This window comes from Hoplias malabaricus, chromosome 12 (assembly GCF_029633855.1).
Source record: "Hoplias malabaricus isolate fHopMal1 chromosome 12, fHopMal1.hap1, whole genome shotgun sequence".
Lineage (NCBI taxonomy): Eukaryota > Metazoa > Chordata > Actinopteri > Characiformes > Erythrinidae > Hoplias > Hoplias malabaricus.
Window position 1 is genome coordinate 26,588,210 of NC_089811.1, and position 22,569 is coordinate 26,610,778.

Genomic DNA, 22,569 nt, shown 5'->3' on the forward strand with positions numbered 1-22,569 from the left:
TAACAGTACCATTATTTTTATCAATGCCCTTTTCTTTTTTTCTTTAGGGCATTCTGGTGTACCAGGTTCCCATGGACTCCCTGGAGAGCCAGGTCGACCAGGCCAGGATGGTGTTCCTGGACTTCAAGGACCAGCGGGACAAAAAGTAAGGTGCTTCGAAAGTGCATGGGTGTGATATTGTTTTTTAATAGCATCCTATGAGAAAGTCCATTGATTTGGGCCCTGCAATTAATAACTTAAAGGGTGAACCAGGAGTTGGCCAGCGAGGACCCAAGGGCTCTGTGGGACAACCAGGAGTGCCAGGGTTTCCAGGTGAAAAGGGTAATGTAGGAATGCCAGGTGTACCTGGAACAGAAGGACACACTGGGCCACCTGGTCCTCAAGGAGTGAAAGGTAAGTTAAATGTTTGCTGGCACATATTGAAAAATGTTGTATTTAGCTGCCAATAAATTCAGAATTAATTAACCACATAAACCAAACATGCCCAGAGCCCCCACAGAAAATTTATTAAAATCTGCCACTAGGGATGGTACGTTGATGTTCCTGATGACAGCATTCATTCATTGTCTATAACTGCTTATCCAATTTAGGGTTGAGGTGGGTTCAGAGTTTGCCCGGAATCACTGGGCGCAAGGCGGGAGCACACCTTGGAGGGCGCACCAGTCCTTTGAAGGGCAGCACACACTGACTTATTCACTGACATACTCACATCTATGGACACTTTAGTGGCCAATGCACTTTGGAATGTTTGAGGAAACCGTACCAAATATACAAACCATCTACACTGTTAAACCTCAGGTCTTGTCGGATACTGACCTTACTTTGTTTTCTCCATCATTAGCATTAAGCCTGTTGGCTTCATCACATATTTGTTAATAAATTTAACCATTTAACCACCAAAATACAATAAAGTTCACTGTCGCCTTTTCTCTCTCTGTTGGAGACGATTATTAGTAAACTTTAGGGTGTTTACAACCTAATTAATTAACATTTAATAAACAGGAACTAAACAATTTATAAACATAAGTGTAGTCTTATTACCACAGTGCAATCACAGGTGAGCAAGTCACCCATTCCATGTGCCCTAATGCCCCTTCACATCATCACGGATGCTGACTTTTGAACTGTACACTTATAGCAAGTCGGGTGGTCCCTCTTCTCTTTAGCCCGGAGGACGCATAATACAATATTTTCAAAAATAATTAAAAATTGTATATTTTGGACCACAGGGCACTTTTCCACTTTGCCTCAGTTCATCTGAGCTTAGGCCCAGGGAAGGCGTCAGACCTACTGGATCCTATTTATATATGGTTTTTATTATGATATTTGTTGATGCAGTGACAAAAAAGTCTTTACACACAGTGTAAAGTTTTTTGCAAGAATTTCTGAGACCGTGCAATAATTTCCACTACAGAAACCTGTCTGTTAATGATTCAGTGTCACTTCAGGGCCAGAAGATCACAGCCAGCCAGTATGGTTTTGGGTCTTGTCAGTTGCATATGGATATTATTTGCAGATTCTCTGAATTTTAAATCGTGTTACGTACTGTACATGATGAAATCCTCAAGTATTTACTGTTTTATCTTAATTTCTGGAGTTTTCCTCCCATCTTTATTTCTGAAAAACTCAGTCTTTCTGAGATGTGATAATATCAGTTACCAGTTAACAATATCCTTAATTAGATTTTGCATAGCGAAATGGCGTTTTTACAATGTTCATACACAAGACATTCTAATGTCATAGGTCACGTCACTGCCACACACACGCCAGGGTCTTGGGGTTGCAAATATAGTCTCAACTTGGGTCACTGGCTGTCAGGAGTATGGTGTGTTCGGTGTGCATGTGCTCTGGGTGTTCCAATTACCTCCCACAGTACAAAAACATATGTTGGCCATAGGTTGATTGGCTGTGTGAAAATGGTCACAGGTATGAATGCATGAGTGACTGGTTGAGTGTGACATGCCCTGGACTAGTGCTCTATCCAGAGTACGTTTTTGCTTTGCAGTCAATAATTCAATGATTTTGCTCTCAGACCCACTGCAACCCTGATCATGATGAAGTGTTTACAGAATATGAATGAAATAAATCAGTGGATGTCATTTTTGAGCAAGCATGTGAGCTCATTCATTGCATATTTGGATAAGTCAGTGCTTATTATTAATGTCCTGTTCAAACTGAATGGAAATCAGCAAACTTCAGTTTTGTATAATAAGTAGATAGATAGATAGATAGATACTTACTTACTTACTTTATTGTCAGATCCAATATCTGAAATGTATCTTGCATTGAAACAGTAGCTCTATTAAGATACAATAAATAAACATTACAATTAACAAAAAAAATTGAAACTGCTTTCATAGATATGAATTAAGCTCTTTGTGTACATATTTATGTAGGGATTCCCCATGACTATATATACTATTTATCCTAATTTTACACATTCAGGTGACCAAGGTCCTCCAGGAGCTTCTGGTTTGGCAGGACCACCTGGACCTCCAGGACCCGGTGAACCTGGTGCACCTGGACCAATGGGACCCCCTGGAAAACCTGGTCCCTCTGGTGAGTTCCTCTTTGATTCTTCTTAACCTAATACTTATGAACCTGGCAGTACAAACACATCTGTACACCCATCTACTTCACTTATGTTTCTGCATATCATAGGATTTACTGGTGAAAAGGGAGAGAAAGGTCTGCCAGGTTTTCCAGGTCCATCAATGCCTGGTCCTCCGGGTGAGAAAGGTACCTCAGGGTTACCTGGGTTCCCAGGACCTAAGGGTTTGCCAGGAGAACCAGGACGGCCTGGAAAAGATGGATTCCCTGGGGAAAGAGGTAGGTGCTCGGTTTTCAGTACCCTTTCCATCATCTCTCTGTGATGCATATGTACCCATTGTTTTTTGAATAAACTTTCCCTTGGTTCTGTGAATTTGTTTGTAGGTCCCAAAGGAGATGTAGGAATAATGGGAGAACCTGGGCAACCTGGATTGCAAGGTGAACGGGGACAACCTGGATCAGTTGGACCAAGAGGTAAAGCATTAGTGATGTATACTGTGTCAGTTATTTGTTATATGCACACAACCTTTTGCATTTTGCATAATGTTTGCTAACATTCTGTGTGCTCTTGATTAAATATAATCTTGTTAGGTGATCCGGGTGTGACTGGGCCTAGGGGAGTGATTGGTGAACAAGGTCCCAAAGGAGAAAGAGGTGAACAAGGAGAACGTGGGCCACCTGGAAATATGACTGAAGTGGACATGGAAAATTTGAAAGGACAAAAAGGAGACATTGGAGAACGAGGTTTGAGGACAACATTGTAAAATTGAACTTTCAGATTTCCAAAAGCATAAAAACACTGAAGTGTCTAAATTCTTGTACAGGGGATCCTGGTCTTACAGGACAGAAAGGATACCCTGGAACACATGGAGATCCTGGAATGCCTGGAAAGGACGGAATGCCTGGATTACCAGGACAGCCAGGTAATATTCCTGTCAGTAATGTACTGTAAGCTCAGTGATGAACACTAAAGTTCAGTTGCCACCACAGAAAGATGAAAATATTATTTATGTTTACACCACAGGTGATAAAGGTGATCCTGGAGTACCTGGAGAGCCTGGGGTACCAGGACAACATGGAATTAAAGGCAGCATAGGAGAAATGGGAATTCCAGGTATGTAGCATAAAACCTACAAAAGACAAATTCATACTGGATTTCTGAAATATATTTATTTATTTATTTATTTAGTTAGTTTTGCACTGGAGCTACAAAGCTAGCATATCTGACCAAAGAGGTTTACAATACTGTATTTCAACTGTTATTTGCTATTTTTAATTCCCTGCTATTGTTTTTCGATTGAGACACAACTGAGGATGGTCATAAATACGATCACTGCCAGAAGAAGAACACATGACTTTTTGCACTTGTCTGCATTACTAACTTGTCTAATGGGTTTACAGGTGTAAGTGGGCCAAAGGGTTCGAAAGGGACAAGTGGGACACCTGGCCATCATGGTTTTAAGGGAGATGAAGGTCAAAAAGGTGATAAAGGAGCACCTGGCCTGCCAGGAATAGGAATCCCTGGCCTTCCTGGTGAACAGGTGCAGTGTTTATATGTCTGCTAATTTTTTTTTATGGTTCACATAAAATGTATTGCCTGTTAGAATATTAACAATTTCAGTAAATATCTGAACAAATATCAGTATTGAAAAATAACACTCAATGTAGCTGTGCTAAACTACATAAATATCCTATTCCCACAGGGTCAAATGGGTCCACCTGGTTTCCCTGGGGAGTCTGGACAAAAGGGAGTGAAAGGTGGAATGGGTGTCCCTGGTAGTCCAGGACGTCCAGGGACAAAAGGAGATATAGGGCTCCCTGGCCATACAGGCAAGTGATAGGGTTCTGCTGATACCACATATACCTACATTGGGTGAAAATCACTAAACTATTTCACACTCAAATATGTGTGCGATTTTCCAAATTAAAACTAAATTAATATAGGCAGAATATATAGGTCCTTGAGGCTCAATTGTAAAAGTTGACATGACACGTTACACACATTGACACACACAACAAACATCACACACACAGAATCTGATACACAGCACACAGACACTCAGAGACATATAACACACATCAAAACAACTACATAAACCCAGATTGTACTACACCTTGTTAGGCCTCATTGGCACATACTGTAACAGGGGTCATTGTGCAAGATTAATTATGATAGATTCTGCCCTTTTTGTGACAATGCTCTATCCATACTGCTGTAATTTTCATCACTGTGCAGATTGGTTAATTAGGCTAGCGCATGCTTGAATCCTCAGACTGCTGCTTGCAGCTATATTTACTATTTAATTTCTGAGCAGGTAGCCCAGGGGTGCCAGGAGAAAAAGGTGCGGTGGGCTTACCTGGGTTACCAGGAGATCCTGGTCTTCACGGACGGCCAGGTGTGTAATATCATTCTCTTGTATAGTGTCATAATGTCCATTATGAACTCATTTTACTAGTACAAGAATGTTTAAGTGTCAGTATTGTTTTCAAACATCATTTGCACATTACAATGTCTTGCTTGTATGCAGGTGACACTGGTATGCAAGGTCCCCCTGGGCAGCCAGGGGAGAAAGGAGATCCAGGAATAGATGGCATTCCTGGGTCCTCTGGTGAAAGGGGTGACCCAGGTAAGTGATTGTTTTTCCAGATACACCCTTGAAAATATGGATCAGTAGGCCTGGTTGATAATATTATCAATATGTATTGTCTTCAGCAATGTTAAAAAAATAGTTTTAAAACATTCAATATTTTCACATAATAAATACGCAGCATTTGGCTTTATGAATAAAACCCATTTATGCTCCGTCCTGACTTTTAAACAGCCTATCAGAGCCTTTTATGATGGATTATGCTATAGGTGACACGCAAACAATCAAACACATGTAGCTTTCTGATACCTTAAAAGCACTAGTCACTTTACCAGTTCAGCGGTTTTTATCAGAAAAAGCACTGTCCAAGCAGTGGTCATATAGTGCGGCATACTGACTTGAAAGTGTGGAATAGTCTTTCTGGAGCTTTATCCTATGTGCTAATTTAGCAGTCAACAAACTATAAAAAAATTACACCTGATATTACGCAAAGACAACATACCATGCTACACACAAAATAATGTTATTAAAGTATTTGCAATGGCAACTGTGTAATGACAGATTTGGGCACAGTGGAATAATTGTTGATTTCAGTCCAGTTTAAGTAGCCAAAGAACTAACCAGCTGAGCATCAGCTAACAGCAATAACAAAAACATGGACATAAATATGATTAGACAGTGTCATGCCAGAGCACTTTGAATATTTTAAATAATGATAATAAAATCATTAGCATTAAAAACATTTGGTGTATCCATTGTATACATTTTAAAAGCATTTTAATAATTGTGATAATGTTACAAAAAATGTATATTGTGATAATTATCTATATTAATCAACATTTATTTTCCCCCAAGGAAATATCATCCAAGCCTGTGAATGAGACTATCTTGTTCTGAAAGAAAACAGACCATGTTATGGTGTTTGACACACAAACATTTGAATATGGCTACATCCCTCAAATCTTATACACTTAACTTAAGATTGAATCTTCCGTTTACAGGTATGAGTTTCAATTAAAAATGATGTGTTGATTATTTATTTTTATTCAGGTTTACCTGGCAGAGGCTTTCCTGGAATTCCTGGACAGTTGGGAATCAAAGGTCAGAGACTCTGATTTGACTGAAATTAGCCCCAATTAACATTTTCAATTTTCAAGAACTGAATTAAAGAAAAGAAAATAGTCTTTTAAAAAAAACCTAAATTTTCACACCAATAACTTATATATGTATACAGAGTTAATTTTCTGTCATTTATTTACAAAAAAATATAAAATCAGCAAACAATTTTCAACAATCAAAAGGAAAATTAAATGTTGCAAATGCAAAAATAGAAAAAATAAAATAAAACATAAATTATGCATTTTTTAAAAGATGTGAAAGACAGCTGCTGTGTTCGAATAAAGTAGATAAACTAAAAATGGACAAAAATGGAGACACAGGTTTTTGATTAGACAAAGAAGATACGTTGCTTTTGGATGCTAATATCCTGGACAACCAGTACCTATAGGTGACCAGCTAAACCAGCACCAGACCAACACCAACAAACCTCAGCATTAAAGGCATGAAGATCTGTGCTATTTTGCAGCAGCAGGGTATGGAAACGTACCCTCCTACACCACCTATGTTACTATTTCTCTTTGGTTTTATTTTTATTTTGTGTTTCTAGTAACATATTTAATGCAGCACACTGCTTCTCTCCCCACTCACTTGCAATTACAGTTTTCTCTACTCACTTGCAATTACACATACAGTTTGCACCTGTTGTGAGGGTGGACAGAAATATTTAATGTAAAGCAATAATTACATGAAATAAAACACTTTAAATAATATTCTCTGAATGAAAGTTTAGTAATTGATGAAAGTTTAATAATTTAATATCGAAATAAATATAAAAATGTTACAATATATTTTTAGGGCCACAGTCATGTTTGAAACATACAAGTCATACACTGCGCAGCAGACACATTAACCATGGCCCCAATAGGAATCTCTCAAACAAACTTTGCCCTATTTGTTTGAATACTCACTAAAACAATATGATTTTCTACTTCAGGTGATACAGGCCCCCCAGGTCTCCCTGGCAGTCCTGGAATGCCAGGTATTCCTGGAACCAAAGGAGACAAGGGCTTGCCAGGTCTTCAGGGGTTCGAGGGTCCACCTGGAGAAAGAGGACCACCAGGGCCTTCTAAGGAGGGACCTAAAGGAGATAAAGGAGCTCAAGGATTTCCAGGAGAGCCAGGTACATCTCATATGTCTTACTATTGCTAATATAGAGTTCTTAAGCTTGTTTAGAAGATGCTTCATTGTTGTGCATTACTTTTACTACCTGAAAAGTGTTTTGCTTTTTTGGGGCCTAACTATTATATCTGTGAATAGAATGTCAACAGATGGTGATAATACATAATGAGGCATTATTTTGTAATTACAAGAAACCATATACTGCACAGAATTCTATGAAGCATTGCTTTTTTGTGGTTGTATTTAAGAAAACAATAAAAACATAATGCTTTTCATCTGATATTACATTTAATAGCAATATAATTGACTGTATCAATCAGTACTGATATTAGGCATAATATCATATTTTCATATTTTGTGTCATGTTTGCAGGGCAGTTTGGTGCCCCAGGTCCAGTAGGAGTTCCCGGAAGTCCGGGAGACAAAGGAGAGAAGGGAGATAAAGGTTTCGTTGGCCCACAGGGTACTGAGGGTTTGAAAGGCGACAAAGGCTTCACTGGTCTTCCTGTAAGTTAAATGTCATATTACAGGCATGTAAATTCATTCATTCATTCAGGCATTCATTCATTCATTCATTCATTCATTCATTAATGTTCTGATATGGATTGCTACCAGCAATAACTATAATTATGGAATATGACAAGACAACACATTTCATAACTGTATATGTGCCATTCAGGGTGAGCCTGGATTACCAGGTTATAATGGACCAAAGGGTGAGATGGGAATTCAAGGTGTTCCTGGCTTCCCAGGTGAGATTTATATGAAAGAGTGTATCTGATATAATCTTTTTTAGGTCTGTCACACAAAGCACAAAGTAGCAAAATATTCTGCTGTGTTTTGTGCTGTGCAATAGTCTTGATCTGGTCCTGCTCTTCTGTTCTTCTTTGTATATATTTGTGTCTGAAATAAGTAATGATTTCATGGCATTATGTCTTCTTCAGGAATGAAAGGTGAACCTGGAATGACTGGTTTCAAGGGTGAGACTGGGGACAGAGGATTCCCAGGACCTAAAGGTAATTGAACATTTTGTTCTACTGATGATTATTTAGGTGATGCTGTATGTTTAGCAGTACATATTTGGCATGTTATATAATGCTGGATTTCAATGATTTTACTCTCTAATACCTAAGGAAATGTGGGATACCCTGGACCTCCTGGCCCCCACACCTTCATCAAAGGTGATATCGGCCCTCCGGGACCACAGGGTCCCCCAGGTCTGCCTGGGGCTCAGGGACATCCTGGAGATAAAGGAGCGCAAGGTAGGGCCATATGCTTTATCCTACAAACATGAACTCAAGCAGCTGGTCAGCTATAAACTGGGGTTTTGGAATCTTAAATCACATTCATGCAATTTAATTGCTAATAGTGTTGGCCCTGTCTCATTCAGTTTTGTTTTCTTTTACCAAATCCTATATCATTGCCTATCCAGGACAGTCGGGTATACAGGGTGTTAAAGGAGAAGATGGGCCACCAGGATACAATGGAATTCCTGGAGCTAAAGGAGATCCTGGGCTTCCTGGACCTTCAGGTATGATTGTTTACATGCCAGAATATGTTCTGCCATTGTGTTGAATAATCTTTAATATACATTACCACATTCTGATATTCTATTTGGATTTAATTTTGCTTTCTTAAGGAATCAGAGGATATCCAGGCCCCCCAGGTCCTGATGGAGTCCCTGGTCAGGTTGGCCCTCCTGGCCCCTCCTCTATGGACCATGGCTTCCTAGTAACTCGCCATAGTCAATCGGTAGATGTGCCACACTGTCCTCAAGGAACCACTCCAATCTACGATGGATATTCCCTCCTCTACGTGCAAGGCAATGAGCGATCACACGGCCAGGACCTGGGTCAGTTTCACACATACATTTCCACAATTTACACATTTGAACAAATTGGATTAATTGGAATTTTGGACCAAAAGGTACACTTTGGAGCACATGAGCCAAACTCACTATACAAGACTTTACCCTACATCTGTTCCTAAACTCAAAGATGTGGCTGAACGCTGTCAGATCCTCACTAAATCTTCTCAAAATCTAATAAAATGCCTTCTCAAAAGAGTAGAGGCTGTTACTGCAGCAAAGTGGGACACAAAATTACCCACAAAGTACTTTCAATTTCAGAAAAAATGTTGGATATTTGCAGACAAATGAACAGACCAGAGTCAGAACAAATGACAGTCTAAGAGGACTGGTGAACATGCTAACTATGTAATAGGAAAATGCAGAACATCAAAGCTAATGGATGCTCTTTTTGTTTTATAGGTACGGCTGGTAGCTGCCTGCGGAAGTTCAGCCCCATGCCTTTCCTCTTCTGCAACATCAATAATGTGTGTAACTTTGCCTCTCGTAATGACTACTCCTACTGGCTCACCTCTCCTGAGCCCATGCCTATGAGTATGGCCCCAGTGACTGGAGATAGCATCAAACCATTTATCAGCAGGTCAGTAGGTGTTTTAATATCATAAGATCTTGTGCATTAATTTAACCAATTTTATTTATTTTTTCTCAAAATGAAAACTATTTGCACTCTGTATAACAATTTGTGAAATATTGTTAATGTGATATGAGCTGCTAGAGAGCAAGAAGGGATGAGAGGAGAATGTTGAGAATGTGTAAAAAGTGTTCACACCTCTCCACAAAAAAACTGTGCAAAGGTTAAACAGACAGGTTTTATGAACTTTCTATATGTCAATGTTTGAAAACTCCACACATTTTATGGCTGCTTTAAAAATGGCCCAATGCTGTGGGGAAATAGCTTTTAAAGAATTGGTGACAGACATCCTTATCTTATTGATAAAAAATAAATAGAGATGGTCGGCCCAGTCAAATTACAACAATTATGTTGTATTGTTGTAAACAATTATTATCTTTACATAGGTGTGCTGTGTGTGAGGCCCCTGCCATGGTGATTGCTGTGCACAGTCAGAGTGTTGCAATTCCACCCTGCCCTCATGACTGGACCTCTCTCTGGATAGGATATTCCTTTGTAATGGTGAGAGAAAGCAAAATATCTAGTGTAGAATATGTATAAATTGGATTAAAGCTTATAATCCCTCTCTCTCTCTCTCTCTCTCTCTCTCTCTCTCTCTCTCTCTCTCTCTCTCTCTCTCTCTCTCTCTCTCTCTCTCTCTCTCTCTCTCTCTCTCTCTCTCTCTCTCTCTCTCTCTCAGCACACCAGTGCAGGTGCTGAGGGCTCTGGTCAGGCTCTGGCCTCTCCTGGCTCCTGCCTTGAGGAGTTCCGCTCTGCCCCCTTCATTGAGTGTCATGGCCGTGGCACCTGCAACTACTATGCCAACTCCTACAGCTTCTGGCTGGCCACCATTGAGGATGATGAAATGTTTAGGTATACATTTACACATTCTATTCATAATTCTATGATATTTGACCACTCCACATGTATGCAAACAATGTTTGCAGTAGAACAAGGTCTTGGAATAACCCTATGCTTTCCATGTTCACATTTTCTTTACTGCAATTCACATCATCATTGAAGAGGAGAATGCGTAACCTCGGTGAACATGTCATGAGTTTATCTGCATCAAAACAGAGCAGAATCAAATTTATAAGGAGACTATACAGTTGTAATGAAATCAGGTCCTAAAGTTTGTTGTAGGTTGCCTACTTTATCATCTGATTATACTCCTAGATAAGAGGAATCTGCAGAAATTCTGTAGTAGCATGTTTGCTGACAACATATTTGAACAACTCTGCTGTTTATTTTAGCTAAAATCCAGAAAACAAGGAAAATGTCTTTTTATCCACTAGGGGGAAGTGCAAATCTTGCACATGCTATGGTTTCAGCTCTAGAAGGTTGACAGTAGAACATAAAACTATTAAAGTCTATGACAGATGAATGTTTTTAGTTATGCTTAATGGGACATTAGTATAATGGAACATTATGGGAGAGCATTGTTGCACAATAGGCTGCAGCTCATTCTTTAATATGGCCGCATACGCACTGACCATTACACAAGCATGGAGCACAATCATCTGGTTTAATGAGTCCCATGGGATGGCTGCCTATACCATATGGCTCCACCACCATGTTTAATAGTTGGCTAATGTGGGTTGAAGACCTCTATTGATTTTCTTCAGCCATAAACATGGCATGAATAGCGAACTGTCAAGTCAAACAATTTTTTATATCGCTCAGGTGTCCAGCTCCTTATAGCATGTTATGTTTCTCTGTGCACTGGCCTTATGTAAAGTTGCAGTTCATTGTGAAACACACAACCTGTGTCTTGCATTAAGACTATTATGAAGTTGCTAATTCAGTTCTGTGGTTACTTTTTATTATCAAACATCATGCACTCTTAGAAAAAAAAGGGTACGGTAGAGGTACATTACATAATTGGTCACAAAATTACAATTACAACAGTGGCTTTAAAGTCCAGTTGTGTTCCATAAATGTACATCACATTCTCTTCTCCAGAAGCAGAGGTGAATGTTTGTTATCTACAATTATAATAGAATACAACGCAAATATATTCCCTAGCTAAAGGTACAAATGGACTTGTGAGGGTGCCACCACAGTCACAGTTTTTCTGACAGTGTGGTGAGGAGTTTCTGCAGCACTATTCTTTTTATCAGCTTTTGTTCGTGTTTGGTCTATATTAGCAACAGTGCAGTTTTGTAACAAATGAATCTGCAAACCTGGCAGTTTGGTCTCTTTGTAACTGTGTTAGATACCATGATTGTGTACTAATATCTTAAATGCATATGATCATATCTCTGCTTCACCACTGCAGAAAACACAGGTCTCTAAAGCCCGGTTGTAGGAGGAGGGGGGTGTGTGTTATTCTCCTCTACCTCACATATGGAATTTTTCATAGTAAACTGAGGCTCATGTTTAGATGCTTTAGAACATTCCACTTTATTATTAAATGTAATTCTTTGGAGATTGTACATCAAAAGTTGAACACGTCTAAATAACGGGCATGCTTTACAGCAACTGAATGACCACAACCTTTTGAATGTATAGTGTAGCTTACATATCATAACTGTCCAAAGAACGTGTCTCAAAATAGTAACTTTTTAGAAGAAGGACAATACCTTAACTTTCACTGGAAATCAGTGTAAAAGTGTTTTATTCCAAGTACGTTTAGACCATATCTGTTGTTCCATACATCATTCATTTTTTATCACAATGTGAAAGACAGCTGCGGTGTCCATAATGTAGTAAACTCCACAAGATCGACAAAAAAATTGGGATACATGTTTTGCTTTAGACAGCAATGATATGCTGCTACCTGGGACTTAATACAACTTGCCAGTGCTGTAGATTCTTAAAAGTTCATTTTGACATTTCACATTACACCAAATATATTTGTGTAAAACACCTGCTGCTGATTTACTATTCGTAACCACCATGTCTCATTCCAGAAAACCTGTGCCCACCACACTAAAGGCTGGCAGCTTGCGGACCCACATCAGCAGATGTCAAGTGTGTATGAAGAGGACTTAGGCCTATCAAACTCCATCCTCAGCGTCTGGTTTTTATGGTCCAGTTTTACAGAAGAAAAATCAGCATGGTGCTACTTCAGAAAGACAGAGAGGAGATGGACAAAAAAAAGTGTTTTTTTTTTCAGGCTCAAGAACATTAATGGAAGGCAAGCATCAGGTCTGTGCTGATGTGTCTCATGCTTATGGCTCTGTTCCATACAGAACACTACAATAATGTCCTCACTACATTTCTTTAACCAATGACACCTGTTTACAATTGCACTGAGAATACCTATTAGTAAACAGGTAGCCATTTTGAAAAATAGTTGAATGAATCAGGTGCTATCAAATAAATCTTTCCTTTTTTTCCTCTCCGTGTTTTGTTTTTATTTTTATTTTAATTATTTTTTTACCCATGCCATTTAACAGCACCAAAATGTAAGTAACTGTTAATCTTGTTTTCATACGTTTTTTTTTCATATAATACTAACGTTGGAAATTTTATTTTTTTGTACCACTACAAAGTAAATTATGTTTGCCAGCATCCCCTTTATGTGGTCCAGCAGCCAGGGTGTAGTTTCTGCTCTGTTGTAAATACCCAGCTTTATTTAGTACTTAACACCTTGTCACCATAATCTCTTCAGGTAAATGCATTTAATTTTGTTGTACTACATTATTTATAGAAACTATGAGATAAGACTGCAAAGAGACCAAGGACATGGCCATTTTCACTGTTCTTTTGACCAAGTCATGATTAATTCAGCAGTTTGAATGAGGCACATAATGATGAATTATATTATTTAGTGCTATTTGCTTTTGTAAGCCCATATTTGTTTGGGTTTCTTTTTTTGTGCCTGGGGAGAGCAGTGGGGCAAAAACATGTTTACATCCATAAAGAGTTTTAGTATGTGGGGAGAGTGTGCCATGTGTGTATGTTTTGCAGTCGCTCTGTTGCATTCATATCAGAAAATACTATAATTTTAAACAAAGTGAAACTATGTTTATTTACTACTTGCAATGCTCATTTTAATAGATCTGTTACACTGATACGGCCACTATATTCCCACCCTACCTTCCAGCTTACACAATCTGTGTTTGACCCAAATATGTTTTTTGACTCACCCTATCAAGGATGCTGTGCTGTCTTCTGTATCATTATAGTGTTGTTCTCCATGGACTACATGATATGCCTCAAGGTTTTTTTTTTTTTTTTTGCTGTTTTAAGTGCCTGGTAATTGAATGCTAGACCAAAGAATATGCACACAAACACTTAACAACTTTTTGTACACTGAATATACTTGATTTTTGCAAGAATCCTCTTGTATATAAACTCTAAGTAGTTTTTCTAAAATATATTCAGCTAAAACTGTACTACTATTTTAGCCAAACCAGATAGTTATATTTATGCATTCAGAAAGTGCCTTACATGAACTTGGGGTTGTGAACACCTTTGTAGAAGATCTATTCTAGAGCGCCCACTTGCTTCTTCTTCCTGGTTTATCCCATGCCAATTGATTGTACCAATTCATGTAACGTCACTGACCTCACTTGGACGCTGTTGTAGCTTTTCTTTGCTGATGTTGTTTCTTTCCCTGCGAATGTTCAGATACAGAAGTAAAAGCACTTGGTCAACATTGAGATTTATGGAAGAATACAGATATGGAATGGGATTTTAAAGCACAGCTTTAAGACTTTTTTTCTCCCAGATTTCATGCTAGTCCACTTTGTGCCTTTGCCCTGTCTGTATTGAAGTCATACAATAAAACTGTTTGTATAAGTGCCTTGTATCGTTTTCAAATAATACAGTGTCATGCATATGCACCCAAGTGTAATTTTATTTATAGATGTGTTTGTTAGTTTTATTATCAGCTGCATGCAGCATTTACAACTTAATGGATTTGTTTACATAGATCATCATGTAACATGCCACGTATTGACTACAGTGGTGTTAAAGTATGCTACCATTAGACTCTGGAGCAGAGAAAACAGAGTGATGAATAACAGCCCACCATCTCATTAGAGAGTTTACTGAATCTGTTTGTGATGGATGGAGGAGAATGCTACACCTGCCTCAATACATTTTGGCAGAGGAGCAATAATAGTCTTTGCTCCTCAAAATATTTCAAAGTTTTGACACCAATAGTTCCAGAGAAGGGATATTTTAATGCTTACCATTCCAAATGAATTGCTCTATTCCAGCATTTCTATTGGTTCATTCACGGTGGTGCAGCAGGTAGTGTCGCAGTCACACAGCTCCAGGGACCTGGGGTTGTGGGTTCGAATCCTGCTCCTGGTGACTGTCTGTGAGGAGTTTGGTGTGTTCTCCCTGTGTCTGTGTGGGTTTCCTCCCACAGTCCAAAAACACAAGTGGTAGGTCGATTGGCGACTCAAAATTGTCCATAGGTTTGTGTGTGTCGTTCTGCGGACTGGCACCCCCTCCAGGGTGTGTTCCTGCCTTGTGCCCAGTGATTCCAGGTAGGCTCCAGCCCCACCGTGACCCTGAACTGGATAAGCGCTTACAGACAATGAATGAATGCATGACAGCTGCTGTGTTAAAATGATGTAGTAAACTAAATATTGACAAAAATGATGATACACATGAACACACACACACAAACCCATTTCCAGAAAGTTGGGAGGCTGTGCAAAAATGTAAATGAACAGAATTTACAAACACTTAATCCAGAAAAGTTGAGACATTTTGTAAAATGCAATAAAAATAAATGTGATTTTTAAAGATATTTAAAGAGCAAATATTCAAACAGAATATTTACAGTATTTAAAGTTTTCAGTGGTTGTATTTTGTAAGTATAAGCGAAATGTCATGAGAAATTTGTGAAATACTTAAAAAAATAACATTTTTCAGTATAAGCTTGCGAAGGATTTGAGGTCTTTTATCCTTTATCTTATACCCTACCTACTATAATGAATTGATTAAAGACAATAACTGGTTTCTGCTAAATGTACGTAAAAGAGTTGGCCTGTAGAGGGCACTCCAATCACACTTATCTGAACTCTAGTTGCTAGTACTCCGTCTTGATGTTGATCCATTGCTCCAGTATTGGCACATGAACTGCTGTGTATCACATTACCCTGGTACAAAGAGCAGTGATAAGGATCTGGATATTTGTGGCCCTCAGCTACGGACGTTAACAACTGTTTAGATGGAAGCTGTTGGGGTTTTCATGTAATAATGTAAGTGCTACCACAGCATTACTCTTTCAAGGCCATAATGTGTGTTTTACTGCTCTGTGGTCTGGTAGTATTAGAGCTGCTGGACGCTCATGGCTGGACTGAAAGAGTGCAGGACCACCTTGCACAACTGCTGTACTCGCATATCTCTGACACACACAAAATGTTTTTGTGCCAGAGAGAGATTGAAAAGCTTGGTTTGTCTCTTTGCTCAGCTTGCAACAGACAAGTCTAATATTCAAATATGTTTTGGAAAAAATAAGCGTGAGTTCCCATAAAGTGACTCTTACATATCTAAAGGAGCACAGACTGACAGGTGGCGCAGCGGGTAGTGTCGCAGGTTCGATTCCCACTCCGGGTGACTGTCTGTGAGGAGTTTGGTGTGTTCTCCCTGTGTCTGCGTGGGTTTCCTCCCACAGTCCAAAAACACACGTTGGTTGGTGGATTGGCAACTCAAAATTGTCCGTAGGTGTGTGTGCGTTGCCCTTTGAAGGACTGGCGCCCCCTCCAGGGTGTATTCCCGCCTTATGCCCAATGACTCAAGGTAGGCTCTGGACCCACCGCGACCCTGAACTGGATAAGAGGTTACAGACAACAAATGAATGAATGGCTGAACGTGCAGTGAGGAAGGGGCCTGGACACAATGCTAGAGACAGCATGCCTCATACAAGAATTTAATCAGGGTGACCAGACGTCCTCTTTTCGCCGGACAGGTCCTCTTTTCGGGACCTAAAAAAATGCGTCCGGCCGGGAATCCACAACTGTCCGTCCACAGTCTTCACCCTGTCCTAATTCTTACAATAAGCCCTAATCCCTTTCTTGAAGTGTACACTTCGACGACGTATGATGACGTTGTTTTTGTGAGCAAAAGGCGCGCGCAGGGATCAAGTGTTCAAGGGGTGTTCATTCTTGTGTTTACCTCAATTTCAGCCGCTCCACATCACAGTGTTTTACTGGAACCTCGAATAGAAATGTGTTGAAAATTGTTAAGGTAATTTATCAGCGTCTCTTCCTCGTATTTGGAAGCATTTCTGTGTCACACGAGCTTTTCACTTTCTGCTCTATATTTTACAAAACAAAGTCGTCACTTCTGTCCCTTTAACGACACAAATACACGGACACACCTGACCGTTACTGACGTTCTGACGAGTTAATCAAGTTACAGCTGCGCAGTTTCCTGTTTAACATTAACTTTAGAAGAAAACAGGCCAACTCTCTGGATCATTAATGCCGGGACAGGGGAGATATTGAATGATAGCTATCACATACAGCACTTTTTATCAGCCAGACCCTATAAAATATGAAATATAGTGATAAGTATTTTACATAAATGTCTGGATCCTAGCCATTTTCTGATCATTTATTTATTTATTTAAGTCTACTTCTGGTTGATAAAATGTGGTGCTTGCTTTTAGTAACGTTTAAAAAACACAGTTAAAATGTAAACACATCAGTTCCTGTCATGATCATGAGGTTTCTGGTGTAAAGAAGTCCCTTTAATACAAGGCCTCAGTTTGGAAGTTTGGTGTGAACAGAAAATAACAGGTTTCAATGATAATAAACTAAAGAAATGACAAAAATATTGTTTTATTATTTTTGCTTTGGGCCAAATGTTGAATAGAAAGGAATCTGTCCACACAGGCATTTGTTTTTTATCTTGTTAACGAGTATCTGTTTATGTATTACATTTCAGCAGCATAGTTGCATGGTCATGGAAACATTTGTGCTGCCAACCTGCCCCATGTGTCCTTTTTTTAGAAAACTCAAATATGGTCACCCTTATTTAAAACATGAACATGAAGGACAATATTGTTTATTTTGCTGCTTTTCCTTTGTGTGTGATATATGTGAGAAAATTCTTCACAAAAATGGTTCATGTTGGGATTGTATATTAATTATTATATATTATAAAAATATTCCTTCAACTTAAAACAAAGTAAATAAAAATTAAAAAGTGTTCTTAAAGCTGTCACAGCTCACCCCCCCCCCCCCCTCTTTGGAATAATTTTGAAAATTGAGAACATTTAGTTTCTCTAGTCTAATGCTTTTGCTGGGATGCTAGTGTTGGAAACAAATACTGGCTGTAAAATGTTTACATTAAAGTTTTCTATAAATGTATCCACAAAACATTTCTCAACCTGTTCAAATCAAATCCAAGTCTGTACTGGTTTTTATGGAAAATGCTTGTAGCTACAGTTTACTTCTAGTGTTTGTTGGCAACACTAGACTTGTAGCTTCATTTTCAAACTATATATATATATATATATATATATATATATATATATGCGCTCTTGCCATTACTTTAAATATTCATTTGTTGAATAGTTATTCCAGAAAAGTGCATTTTATTGAGTAGCTCAAAAGAACCTTAAGGCTCCTCTTTTTTTTAAAAGAGTACTGCATGTGAATATAGTATATTTAAATTGTGTAGTTGTATATTTGTCTTGGTGGGGGGAGGGGTGTTTCATTTATATGTAGGTATAATATGTATCCATGTGTTTCAGTGTGTGGGAGCATGAAGGCTCTTGGCCACATACACAGATCGATTGCGCTGGAGAAGAGATACCCCACGTCTTTGATCTCTCCATCTTTACTGGAAGCTCATCCCTTGTTCCCGCCCTCTGTTTGCCAGAAGGGCAAACATAACCTCTCACCCGATCGGGCGCAGGCTGCTAGGGAAATAGTGTGCGTGAATGAATGAACTTTGACTCACTTGTCAGCAGGGTTTCTGGGTAAAACCTGGCATGGTTTTGAGTGCTATATCCTACTCTTCAACATATGGATAAAAAATCTCTGATCATTTGGCAAGTCAGAGAAACAAATGTTCAGCAGAATGGATCTCTCTAAAGTAGCAGAGCATAAAATGGCTAATATATATCCACAGACAGGCACAGAATTTTCCATTCACATTAATGCCATTTGACAGATGCTCTTGTCCCGAGCAACTCAGGTAAATATACAGTTAGGAGTCTGTACAAATGACACTTATTGGTACAGTGTAGTATATTTACTTGAGTAGGGAAGTAAATCCCAGTCTGTCAAACAGTGACCTAACCAGAAAATCTTTCATAAACTACCTAGCAGAACACATTAACTAATACTACAGGGTGTCTACAAAAACTGCTATATGGCTAATAGAGTGTGGAAACAATATATACAGGCCTTTATGGCTCTGCCCAGCTTCCACATTAAATATACAATAATAATCACTTTTTAGGAAACTAGTATAGAATGAGGCCCACAGAGTTCAAATGGCATTCTAAAGGTTACCCTCAGCCTGAAAGTTATGCCTGTTATCTGTGCAATGGTACTTGCGCTACTTTCAGGATGTATGTCTTCATCAAGCTGTTATGAGCTGCTGGTGCTGTCAGACTGAAATGTGTCCTTGTACTCCCAGTACTTTGAGGGTAAGTGTTTATGGGGTCAGTGGAGCAGCTGAGGCAGGTTGTGAAACTCCAGTGGTCAGTAGACAGGAGGAGGCTATGGGGCTGGTGACTGTAGATCTAGGTAAGGGGTCTCTACTGTAATTTTTGGGAAAATGCCCAATGTGAATTTAAATGAGCTTGTTCCCCTTGGTCTCACAGTGACGTCAAATATTCCCAGGTGGACTGTCAGATGTCAGATTGGAAATTCCAATCATGTTTAGTTTACTGTTTTGCATTAGCACAGATGATTCAGCTCATCAACACTCTGTCCTAATATCTAAGAAAGCTCTAGAGCTTGAGCTAACTCTTAGAGTTTTTTTTTTACAATCATTATTGAGGTCAGATACTGTAAGGTACACACAGATCTTCAATGGTGCACACCCAACTTGTATTATCTCCATAGAAAACCAAGCATGGAACTCATTTAGATGCCTTTGATCAGCTGAATATGAGCTGTAATTCACCAGCCCCCCATGCCAAGCATCAGCTAGTGAGGTATACAGCCCTGTAACATTGGACTGTTGAACATATGATCTGTATTTTGTGGAGTGAGTTGGAGGTTGATTTGTGATCTAAAACTAGTTATCCAACGTTAGCATCTGACCTTATTAATGTTCTTGTGGCTGAACATGATCCTCATAGCAATGTTCCAACGTTAACATTTAAAACAGTTAATTTTAAATTGAGTAGAATGCTGGGTAGAGAGGTGTCCCTGTACTCTTAGCCTTTTTAGAATAAGTGTTGATTATTAATTTTGTTGCATTTAACATTTAAACTGTCCAGCAGTGTGAACTCTTCCAGAAAACAGTGTAAAGACCCAGTGACTACAACCAGCCAAAATATCTCTCAGGTTATAGGGTGTCAAAGAATGTTGAACAAACATCCTTGTTGTAAACCAATCAGCTGAATGAGCATGGTCACATGACTGAGGCATAGTAGCAAAAGTAAACATTTGTGAGTATGTGCTTCAAGGTCACTGGGGGAAACGCCTCCATGGGATCTGCTGCTATAATTGGCTATCCCCTGTATGCTTTGCTGTTGAGTTATAAGGTCAAGTGCGCTGGGCAACACTTTAATAGCATTGGAAATGCATGAGATATTAAGTTTGGTGACATGTATTATAATTTTTAATTATTTCATAGAAGAATTAATTATGTAGATAATCAGAGAGGATGGGGACATAAGCAGCTTATACTGGGACTCTCAACTGTTCATTCATCATCTAAAAAGGCACCATACAAACAGGACAGATTTTAATGTTGTAGGAGTTCTTCTGTGTTGGTAATACTGACAGTATTAGTACCTATGCCTAAAGCTCTCCACATGGGGGAGCAGGTTTTGCGTGCAGCATTTAAGAGAGAGGAAACAGGCTCCTTTTAATAAAAGATATACTTTAAGATGTCATATTTACTGAAGGATTCTCTGTAAAGCTGCAACATAGAAAAAATGGCTATGGCACTTGTATGTCTGCCAAGCTTCGAATGTCTGTATTTGAGGCACAGCTGCTATATTTGGTTAATCGCAGTGTTGAAAAGTGAGTGTACCCTAGTGACAGCTTGGTGCTAACATAACATTGCAAACTATGTTTGTGTTATTTTCTGTAATGGAATGCATTTACTTTTTTGTACTGTGATTACGTGACGCCATTACACATATTTTGTTGCTTCACAAGTCTGATTACACTGCACCAGGCACTATATTGTGGACTATATTTTTCCCTATCCCCAAGGTTAACATTACTGTCTATTTAATGGCCAGCTCCAGGCTTTTGTTGCTGTATGTTTGAACAGTGTCTCATGCTGTGAGTATAGCACTCCTCATGGCTCTCTAGTGTTGGCACATGTGGCAGACTTCTAGAAAGGAAGAACTGTTCCCAGGTGGGTCCTGCTTATTCTCACAAATGTTATAAAGCCTTTGAACTGCTCGTCTGAGATTAAAAATACTGCCGTACTGCCCCCCCCCCCCCACCACCACCTCCACCACCCTCTTGCCTCTCTCTGTGTGCCTCTCTGCATGCTTTGTTTGTAACTCCTCCACTCATCATTTGCCAAAAGTACACAGAGGACAGGTCTCAGCACAGCAGCTTGTTTTTTCTTCGCCTCTTCTTTTGTTTCTCCCAGTTTCTTGGGGCTTTGTTTCCTCTTGGTGTCAGGCAGCTGGTGAACAAAGGGCCAATTCTGTTGCCCACTGCTTGACGGGCAGAGCGCTGAGCAGCCAGAGAGACGGCTCTTGCTTTGCTCTGTGCCAAGACACACCAGGGCACAGCCAGCTGCCCCAGCAACTCTCACCTGAACTCACCTGAGACTTAACTTTACCTGCTAATGCCTAAAAACACACAAAGTGCACAGGCACAAAAGCCCCTAGCAGCTTTAGTCAAAGCTGTTTATGAAAGGAATATACTCACATTTCAAAACCTAATTTGTCTTCCGCATATGTCTGAATGGTCCTTTAAGGACAAAAGCACATTTTAGAAGAAGGGCTATAGCTTTCATTTTCAATATGTTCCAGCTCAACACATGAGTTGTGGAACAGTGTTCTCTGGAGTGATGGGGCACTCTCCAAGACAAGTTCAAGTGCTGTTTTGCTCCAGAACTAATCATCCAATATTAGAGTATGTGATGCCATTAATGTTCTTGTGGCTGAATGCAATCAAATCCTGAAAGAAGGAGTGTTCCAAAATAAGTGCAGTCTTTTACTGCAGCAGAGGAAGACAAACTATCTTTTAATCCTCAATAACTTGATGAATGAGTGTATACAAACTTTATTAAATAATCATTGGTAAGCACTTAAACTTTGGCTCACTGAACATAGGTCCATGTGTCCCAACGTGACCCTCTGGCCATGTGAACCACAGAATGTAACAGCTGATATTTCTGAATGGCAAATCAGAGCTGTGACTACTGCCAGACTCCCTCTCTCTCTCTGCGTGTGTATGAACATTTTGACATTGCTCTGCACACATAGCTGTCAAGGTTATTGCCTCTTAACTCTCAGTTCGCTCTGTTTATTGCAATGGGGCTCTGCATCAGTGAAGGGTTTAAAAGGCTGGTCTTCTCCTGCTTGTTCAACATTAGCATTGTTCACAGATTTCAATTCAGTCTGCACTCCTGTCTCTAAAGTATATTTTT

At 39.3% G+C, this 22,569-nt stretch overlaps 1 protein-coding gene across 1 annotated transcript in view; it reads left to right on the forward strand.

Moving 5' to 3' along the window:
• col4a1 (collagen, type IV, alpha 1) overlaps positions 1-14,603 on the forward strand; it is a 52,025-nt gene extending 37,422 nt beyond the window's left edge. The window contains exons 29-52 of the mRNA XM_066686191.1: positions 48-145; positions 243-393; positions 2,446-2,559; positions 2,662-2,829; positions 2,935-3,024; positions 3,142-3,294; positions 3,375-3,473; positions 3,575-3,664; positions 3,952-4,091; positions 4,254-4,384; positions 4,870-4,946; positions 5,079-5,177; positions 6,189-6,239; positions 7,192-7,377; positions 7,749-7,882; positions 8,055-8,127; positions 8,320-8,391; positions 8,509-8,637; positions 8,808-8,906; positions 9,015-9,227; positions 9,645-9,822; positions 10,260-10,374; positions 10,553-10,725; positions 12,765-14,603. Of these exons, the coding sequence (XP_066542288.1) occupies positions 48-145; positions 243-393; positions 2,446-2,559; positions 2,662-2,829; positions 2,935-3,024; positions 3,142-3,294; positions 3,375-3,473; positions 3,575-3,664; positions 3,952-4,091; positions 4,254-4,384; positions 4,870-4,946; positions 5,079-5,177; positions 6,189-6,239; positions 7,192-7,377; positions 7,749-7,882; positions 8,055-8,127; positions 8,320-8,391; positions 8,509-8,637; positions 8,808-8,906; positions 9,015-9,227; positions 9,645-9,822; positions 10,260-10,374; positions 10,553-10,725; positions 12,765-12,846 (2,915 nt within the window). The 3' untranslated portion in view covers positions 12,847-14,603. The remainder of the gene's footprint in view (positions 1-47; positions 146-242; positions 394-2,445; positions 2,560-2,661; positions 2,830-2,934; positions 3,025-3,141; positions 3,295-3,374; positions 3,474-3,574; positions 3,665-3,951; positions 4,092-4,253; positions 4,385-4,869; positions 4,947-5,078; positions 5,178-6,188; positions 6,240-7,191; positions 7,378-7,748; positions 7,883-8,054; positions 8,128-8,319; positions 8,392-8,508; positions 8,638-8,807; positions 8,907-9,014; positions 9,228-9,644; positions 9,823-10,259; positions 10,375-10,552; positions 10,726-12,764) is intronic.
• Positions 14,604-22,569: the final 7,966 nt, after the last annotated feature.